Source organism: Colletotrichum aenigma (genome assembly GCF_013390185.1).
Source record: "Colletotrichum aenigma strain Cg56 chromosome Unknown KSG_Cg56_contig02, whole genome shotgun sequence".
Lineage (NCBI taxonomy): Eukaryota > Fungi > Ascomycota > Sordariomycetes > Glomerellales > Glomerellaceae > Colletotrichum > Colletotrichum aenigma.
The window spans coordinates 535,399-544,280 of NW_023500908.1; the positions used below are offsets into that span (position 1 = coordinate 535,399).

Genomic DNA, 8,882 nt, shown 5'->3' on the forward strand with positions numbered 1-8,882 from the left:
AGCGAGTGCCAAGCTCTAGGCAGTCATCATCCCTTCTTTATTCAGTCACATCACCCAACAGAGATGATGGATAACCAAGACAGATTCTTCTCAGGAACTTGAGAACGGTCAACGCCAGCTTCATGCTGCTTCCGGAAGCACACCATCGCCAGAGCCCAGAAGACAAACCATGGAGCAAGTCCCAGTCAATGCCATGGACAACGGACAAAAGATGATTGTCCCGTTGTCTTCAAAACACGTTGGATATTCTCTCATATAGCTGTCTGCCTGCTATTACTCGCGTATAATCCACGCCAACGTTCTGAGCCTCCAGCCCTAGAAGACAGAGATGCCTGCTATATGTCTTCGCCAAGGACTCTCATATTCGTGATATCCATCAACTCCCTTGCTTTCACCCGTGAAAGTTTTATCGCTTCCCTTACGTGGGTGGCCCTTCCAATCTGCTTCGACACAGCGTCTTTCAGGGTATATTCGCCTGGAGGTATCCATATTATCAAGAGACGAGGGACATCGGCGAAGAGAGGTAGCCACGCCAAATACGATGACTTGAAATGTTGGAACGTCTGCGGCTCTCACTACTAGGCGATTCAAGATGTCGCCTTTTCAATGGCACTCACGACACCAAGCGCTCAATTGTCCCATGATACGTCAAGCGGCTGGCAATCTGGCACGAGTGAATCACTAGTACAGCTCTCATCACATTTCAGTAGCGCTCAGATTGATGGATGCAACATAAGTTCGTCAGTTCAAGAGGGCAGCTGCGTGCGCCGGCCCCTCTATGCTCATATTCGGTCAACACCTCTAGTATATAACGTCCAAAGACCGACCGCAGCCTGATCCAAACATGCCGGTGCCAATGTAGGTGGGCACACAATAAACCCATGTATCATACGGGATGCGGTTCGAATGCCCCAACGCCGTTCCTCATGCCCTCAGCCCGATCCCCGAGCTATTATGTCCATGTTGCCTGTTGCCGTTAAGAAAATCAAAATGCAATAGATGCTCCCATTACTCGCTGATGCTGGCACCTTCCGCCATCCAGGGGTATCGCATTACGATTCCGCACGAGTCCAATCGTTTGCCCGACCATTTTTACTCTAGTCGGGTCATCATTAATTGTCGCTCCTTAGTTGTAAACTTCCACTTCGAGCCCGCCCCCCTTTTGTCTCTTCGTGCAGTCTCCACACATACTCGACAATAGTTTCGTAGCAAAGAACATACTGCCGCAAGCTTTGCACCATGCTGAGTCGCTGTTGTCGGAAATCCTCAACGGTATTCTGGATCAGATCCGTCGTGTCGCCATCCTCATTCAACCAAGCGGTGTCCAACGGGGTGATGTCAGGGGTTCCACGGCGCCCCTCAGCGCTGGATCGGCGACTGCTGGGGTTGAAGTCGAAAGTCTTTTCGCGCGGAGACACCTCCTCGGACTGCCCGCTCATCTTGATGTCACCATCCGAGTCTCTCTTTCTGACCGGCCTCGAGTTTGATTTGGCGTGTCGCTGTCGCTTCAGCATGTCGATAACACTGTCCACAGTACAAAAAGTTCCCGTTCGTCCACAACCTGCGGAGCAGTGAACAAGCATTGGCCTGGACCTCGAGTTCATCTCTGGCTCGTCCGCAGACTCGGGCTCTGGTGAAGCTCTGACAGCAGCCATAGTATCGACAGGCTTGGCGGAGCTCTGCATTGAGTTCGCCAGCCTGACGAGTCCGAGGAGTTGGGAGGGCTGTGCCGGGGCGCCGAAATCGGGCCAGGATGGGTAGTGAAGGTGGGTGATCTCACGCATCGGGGCGAAGGGGTGTGCTGCGTGGGACAGAACAAACTTGCGAACAATGACATGAGGAGTCTCGCCTTGAGGTGGCGCGGGTGATGCAGCAGCGGCAAGACCGGTCATCGTGGTGTTAGCACGTCGACGACCAGCTTCCGCAGCCGCCGCAGCAGCCGCAGCTGAAGGCGCCGCCGAGCCTTGATTGTTGCGGTGCTTGTCAATGTCAAGGGACACCTTCTTTTCCGAGAGAAGCTTCAATTTGAGCAGGCCAAAGTCCCGGCCTTGCCAGTAGGGATGGCACTTGAGTTGACCACCTTCCGATTCGGCGGTCAACATGACAATAACGCGCACATCCTGCTCCCAGATGACTGACCAGAAGTCCTGTGGAAATTAGCTTCGAACTCGATAACTGTAAAGGCTGGATACTTACATCGAATGTTGCCGGCAGCGGGCCCTGGGTCGCAATGTACCTCTTGTTACTCCTCGACGCTTTGATGTGGCTGGCGTTGACATAATCGCACGCTCCTTCGGGGCGGCCTTGGAGTTTCACCCGCGCATGCTCGAACGGCAGAATGTCCTTGTAGCGGTTCTTGACGCCCTTCTCAATGCCGCAAAGCTGGGGTACTTTCTTGTCCTTCTGGTCCCCGCCAAACATGGAGTATGCTGCCTTCATCCGCGACTGCTCCTCCTTCTCAATGCTCAAGAACTTATTCGAAACTTGCTTGCCGTGGTCGTTAGGCTTTGAGGCATCTCGGAGCCATCGAGGCAAAGTAGGTGACTCCAGGCCACTCGGCCGAGCGATGTCCAGTTGGCCCACACCATCGGCGAGATCCATGTTCTGGCGGATATTCGAGAAGAAAGGGTTCGGGTTGTTGCTGGCCATGGGTAGCATCACGCCTCCAATGACGGGTGCAATGCCGGGCCGGTCCCCCCCTTGATTGGCCGTTGATGGAGAGGCACTGTCGCCCTGAGGTCCATACCCCTCATCCACAAGGTCGGGATACTCATCTGCGAATGCTTTAAATCCGCCGCGCAGGATGTATGAGCCGCCCGCATACCCCTCGTTGGTGAACTTCTTGATCATGTTCATGCATGACACAGCATCACGCTTTTCCGCCGAGTGAGCGTCATACACAACCAGGTTCTTGGTTTCTTTCCACTTTGAGAACCGCTCTTCATTAGCAGGGTTCTGGAACGTTTGTTGCAGCTTGGTCAGGTTGAAGGTGGCCCGCTTCAAAAGCGTCGTGGGAATGCAGAGGTTGAGAGCGCCCTCGATACGCGCATTGGCGTATTGCTGAGATACTCGAAGATCCAAAAGCAGGAGTTCAGTGTTAGAGCCGCCGGCCTCGATCAAGCCCTTCAATTGCGCAGGTGAGATCAAGGACGGGCCGGACTCCATCGTCGGCGGCAGGGTCTCGGCTCTTGGGTGTCTCGCCGCTGTACTACGTGGTGATGGCGGGTCAACCTTGTTCTCGGAGATGGACATTCTCGGGTGACGATCATCAACTTTTGACAATGTCGTTCTACGCTCAAAAGGCGAGGGCGAATCAGTCGGTCTGGGTGACTCGAATCTCGGCAAGTTCAGGTTCAGCATCATTGGAGGCGGGTTTATCGACGCCTCAGAGTTGCGCTTCGAGTCCGCCGAGACATAGGCCGAATCGGGACCGTTCTCCTGCTCGACATCCATCCGCCCAGTTGGCCTCTCCTTGCTCGCCCGCGGGATCGAAAAATCGGAGGCCGTGTCGCTCGCGTGGGTATTCCATCTTGGCGGGCGAGGGCGAAGAGTCGTAGGGTTCGGCGGTGCTTGCGGAAAGTGAGAGGAGGACAGACTGAAGCCCTTGCCGCGGTTCAAGTCGGCCTGGCGCCTGAAGGCCTCATAGTCGGGGTTAGCATCGATGGGGACCTGCTTGGGCAGGGCGGCGGCGAAAGATTTGACGGATGACGTCGGGGAGCTCCAGTTGTCTCGTGGCATCACAGAGGAGTCTCTGGGGTCAGCAGATTGGTCGACGACGAGGCCGAAGTAGTTGGGACTCGCAGCTCTGGGTTCGGCAGGTCGTGCTGGCGATAGCTTTTGAGGGGGAAGAGACTGGCCAACGGAGTATGGCATTCTAGGAGAAGCAGCTGGTGTCGTTGGCTTTGGGCTCCTGGCGGCTGCTGAGACGGAGAGCTTTGATTGTGAGTGGGAGTGGCTATGTGTCTGGCGTAGACCAGGCGACGGCCTGCTCGCGGAATGGGGGGTCTTCATGGTGTAGTGGACGGATGTTGTCCCGTCAGTGCCCCTCTTGTCGAGCATGATGGTTAGTTTGGTTGAAAGAGGTGAGGTTTGGAATCAGGATAAGATGGGCAGGTTGGTTGTCGAGGGGGGGCGGATGGTGCTTTGACATGAGCCACGGATGCGCAGAGAGAGATTCTTCCGACGGCGGCCAAGTGATCAGGCCTTGGATCAATTATAGCGCCATTGCGGTATGGCGTTTAGGCGGGACGGTAGGTATGTCGTGTAGAGGAAGGATAGGGTTCAGATAGATGGAAGGAATTGGGAAGGGAAAGGGAGGGAGGGTGTGCAGAGGAGGCTCTTCTCTTTCAACAAAAGGAAGGAGGGAAGGCAGTGGGGGGGTCTATTAGGGAGAAAAGAAGGTTGCGGGGGGAGGTTCTGACGTGACGGCACAAGTGGCGATCTGAACCCGGTACGGTAGAGGGAGGAGTGAGGGAATGAGTGAGGGCGAGAGGCAAGGTCTGGTTGGGTAGGGAAGGCAGTAGGTAGATAATAATAATAATAAGCAGCAGAAGGGCAGCAGTCGATCAGAGCAGAGGCCGACTGAGTGACTGACTCCTCCCACCGCAGTATTCGCAAGAGGGTAGACGGAGCAGACAGACAGACGGACACCACCAGGGACTGAGAAAGAGCAAGAGATGCTTGCTCACTGGGGACACGGGATGGGGGTCCCAGGATCAATGTGACTTTTGACCGCGGCTGGGCTGAGCTGACAAGGAGTGTCGAGGACAGCGACGGACGGGGACAGGACCAGGCCGGGACAGGGTGGTGGCGTTCGGCGTCCCGAGATCCAGTTGTATGGGAAACCAAGAGACAGACAGAGGCTCCTCTTCTCTGAGAGATTGAGCGCGCAGTTAATGTCAATGGAAGGTCAGGTTCAGCTTCAGGATTTGGTTCAGCGCAGAGGCCAATTCGACGGCTTGACGGTGGGCAAGTGGCCAAGGCCAGAAGGGCGCAGTGGGGAAATGGAAGAACAAGCAACCAAGACAGACACGAGGGAAAAGGAGGACCTGGTTGAGTAGGTGCTGTCTGCGTGTCTGGGGGGGGGGGGGGGGTGGTGGCAGGCAAGGCGGACAGCACAGGTCGAGCAGAAAAAAAAAAAGGGTCCTTCCTGCTGAGAAAAACACTAGAGCTAGGGAAGGAACAAGAAGGGGAAGGGGGGCCCTGGCGACAGACAGGGAGGGAAGGATCCTTGGGGGTGGGCGCAAAGACGGAGGGGAGAGGGGACGCACGAAGAAGAAGGACCAAAAAAAAAAAAAAAGAGGCAGGTGTGGTTGTGGTGTCGCCAGCCGGGGCTCTCTTTCTCACGATGGGTTGGCGTGGTTCTGTTTTTGGAATCGTTTATCGTTGTGATTTCTTTTCTTCTTCTCTCTCTACTACCTACCTATGTATGGGATAGTGGACATTTCTGGCCGTTGATGGTTTGGTTGTTCTCACCAGTTAAAACAACGGCAACACAATATGATGTCCTGATCTGTTCCTCCCGGGTTGCTAAGGTATGATATGAGAGGGTGTGGTGGGAGAAACGCAGGTGGTTGAACAAGCTCAAGCAAAGGTCTCCCACAGCTCGCTGAATACGCGCTCTACTCTAGATAGGCAGGTACCCAAGGTCGATACCAACCAGAGACATGAGAGGGTGTGAGGCGAGGCATGGTACCTATTGCCTTGGTGGCTCTGATCCAGTGGCAGTCCCAGAGTTCCATGCCCTGAGCCCTGAGAAACCGACTGAACTGCGGCGGAAAGACCACACAGAACAGAGGCGAAAGAGGCACATTCAGCGCGGCGAGAGAGAACCCGCGGGTGGAGAGAGGAAAGGGCAAAAAAAGAGGGTGTCATGTCCGATGAGGTCGTGTGTCGTCCCGGACAGGAATGATCGGCGCCTTGGGGTTAGTTTGTGGAGACCCTGACCTCAGACCTGTTCAATACCTGAGGCTGGGGGGTGAAAAACATGCAGTGAATACCGTGCTGAACTAAGTGCTGACTGTGCACTTGCCGCCACTTGTTAGTCTCAAATGATTACCTCAGCCAGCCACACACTGTCCTGCTGCTTTCAGATTTGCACAGGGCGTCGCCACGTCCACGTCGTCATAGAATGGGAGCGCCTCCTTTGACCGGGTCAGCTTCGCACCCTCTGAGTGGCTGCTCTTTCGGTTGTGCGTCCCAGGAGGTAAAGCATGGCGCAAAGCTGGGCATCTGGACCCGTCGATTGTCGCGACCAAGTCGCGCCGGTGTACCTTTTCTTCTCTCTGTATTTTTTTTACCACTGTTTCCGAGCACACCTAAGTAAGTCAGTTTTTGAACAGATGGATTGTCTGCTGAAAGTTTATAAGAGGCGTCGTGACGAAGACGGCGCGTTGGCGACGGAGTGGCCCGTTGAGATCGTGAGATTCGCGCCAAAAGCAAGCAAAGGATCCCCAATGAACCGCCAGACCACTCGTGCAGACGCCAATCGACGGCGGGGAGCTGCCAAGCGGACTTGCAGGAACCTAGCACTCCAAAAGCAAGGCAGCGCAGGGACAGGCAGACGATGGATTTGTTGGAGGCGGCGCGCGTGAGACTGAGATCGGTAAGCTGGCAAGGTAGGGTCCAGGGCATAACACACCACAACGCGCCGCCCACACGCACCAAGAATTACCTGGCCATGTGCTATATTGCTTGGTTACTTGCTTGCTTGCTTGCTTGCACCACACTTATTTGCCAGCATCTAGGTCTCCTCACATTTAGTTGCGCCTTGTTTTGCATTCAGAACGAACAGCGCTGTGAACGGGCGTCTCCAGTGTCGTTGCAGAGAGCACTGCAACGATGGATACTTTGGCTGTACCTGCCCGGACTCTATCTGGCGGGTGGGTCCGCATTCAGTCGACGTCATACGGCCCATGTCCATTAGAAATCTAGCATCATCATCTCAATGTCGACCAGTCTGGACCCCTTTTCGGCACAAGCCCCCAGCCAATCGCGCCCTCCCATCCGTCCAGTGTGGGAGCACTGGCCGCCCGCCATACTGAGTACCTTCCCAGGAGTACCTCCAAGGGAGCGCGATCAGCAGCACCTCTGTCGACATACCTAACACAGGCGACCACCAGCCCAGCCATTCACTTCCTTTACCGAGTCCAGGAGTCCAGGACATATGGGGTTCGGGGCACGCACATTGTTAGTTTCGTTTGCCTCTCTCGCCTCTCCATCGCAGCGGGTGGTGATCGTTTCAGAAGAGGCGGCCGTTGGAACAAGACGACGACAGACAGCAATGAGATGCAAGCCCTCGACAGCTACTAACTTACAGCTGCTCAGAGCCTCAGAGCTTCGTCTTCTGCCTTTTTCTGCCCCCAAACTCGCCGCCCCCTGTTGCCGGGCTGACTTTCGGGAATGACGTAGTCGACCATTACGAACGGTCAGGTACCCGTCATCCATTCAGCTGACGTCTTGGGCTGGGGCTCCCGGCCGAATCGCACTGCGCAAACCCGCCAAAACTCTACTTTACGGGCCACAACTTGCGCGTCTCCAACTCTCTGCTTCTTTTGCAGTGCTGCGCTGTGCCGCGTGCACTGGAGAGCTTCTGAGAGAGAGGGGGGCCGGGGGGGGACGCGATTCGCGGCATCATGTTCATCGAGGGCCTAGAACTATTCCATCAACTCTGTTCGAGTCGTGTACCTGGGCCGCGAGGCGGTAAACGCACGCAGGAAACCATTTGACCTTGACACATTCTGCCTTTCAACCTGCTTTTTCTGCCCGTTACCATCAACTTGGGACATTTGAGCAGCACATCCACGTTGTATTGCGAGGGTTCATGCCGGATCACCGCCGCCCATCAAGACAAACTTTTTTTTTTTTTTTTTTTTTTTGATTTTGTCTTCCGGGGTGCAACGTACGCGCAATTGGAGAACAACATCGGGCAAGGGAACATGCATGCATACACACATACCTGCCTGCGCATACACGCCAGCCAGGGTTGCCACAACTTGTTTCTCAGACCAGCGCGGCTGCCGTTAAGACCGGACGACAACAATCAGGCACACTTGAAACTTGGGTAGACGCGGCCGCCGCTAGACGGTGAACATTCTTCCCTCCCAGGTGAGCCCCCAAGCCCGAGCTTGGAGATGGAGCTGGAAAGCTGGAAAGCTGGAACGCTGGAAGCTACAGGGTCAACTTTCCAGGTTTTTTCCTCTTTTGTTCTCCTCGGAGCTTCATCACGGGGTTTGTGGGCACGCTGGGTTTGGGTTCCGCACTCTTAGTGCCCCCCGACTAAAACGATGCACCCATCTTCCCGTCGTGAGGTTCGAGGAGTGCCGTTAGCAAGCAGGCGTTGACAGGTAACGACATGAACGGGCAAGACGGATCTCCTTAGTGAAGCACGCTATTACTATTGAGCATAGGACCAGGAGCGCTCCAGTTCAGGATAGGAAAATGCTAAAAGTGTGGTGGAATGGGCCTAAATGAGTCGGGCATCGGAGCCAGTTCCTGCTATGCTTCCAAGGCGCGCAAGTGGATGCGCGATCTTGGGTTGTCTTGAAGTTCTTGCCGTGTCTCTCCCGAGACCTAACCTGAATTTTGGATCGAGTCCAACCAAGTTCACGCACACCGCACAATTCTCATGTTCCTTGCCGCGATCTCCCAAGTTTCGAGTACCGGAGACGCTGGTGGCAATGCGCCTAGAGAACAAGTATTGGACGAGGAGAAGGTACAGATAGTGCTGATGGGGGGCAAGTCCAAGGACGAAGGGATTCTCGCCTCCGGTGGCTGTCGTCGGGGCTCCTCCGAAGTCCCGTAGTGTGCGTCAGGGACTTTGCTGAAGCCGACGTGCTGCTGCGCTGCTGATCACCATCCAAAGTATCCCAAGCGTGCAAAGA

At 55.2% G+C, this 8,882-nt stretch overlaps 1 protein-coding gene across 1 annotated transcript; it reads right to left on the minus strand.

Annotated features, from left to right (window-relative positions):
- Window positions 1-924: 924 nt before the first annotated feature.
- On the minus strand, window positions 925-4,059 carry pyp1 (Tyrosine-protein phosphatase 1; the record flags this gene model as incomplete). Its single annotated transcript, XM_037317438.1, has 3 exons — window positions 925-931; window positions 1,192-2,147; window positions 2,197-4,059. 3 exons carry the CDS (start codon window positions 4,057-4,059, stop codon window positions 925-927), a joined length of 2,826 nt encoding a protein of 941 aa, XP_037184247.1.
- Between the last annotated feature and the right edge of the window lie 4,823 nt (window positions 4,060-8,882).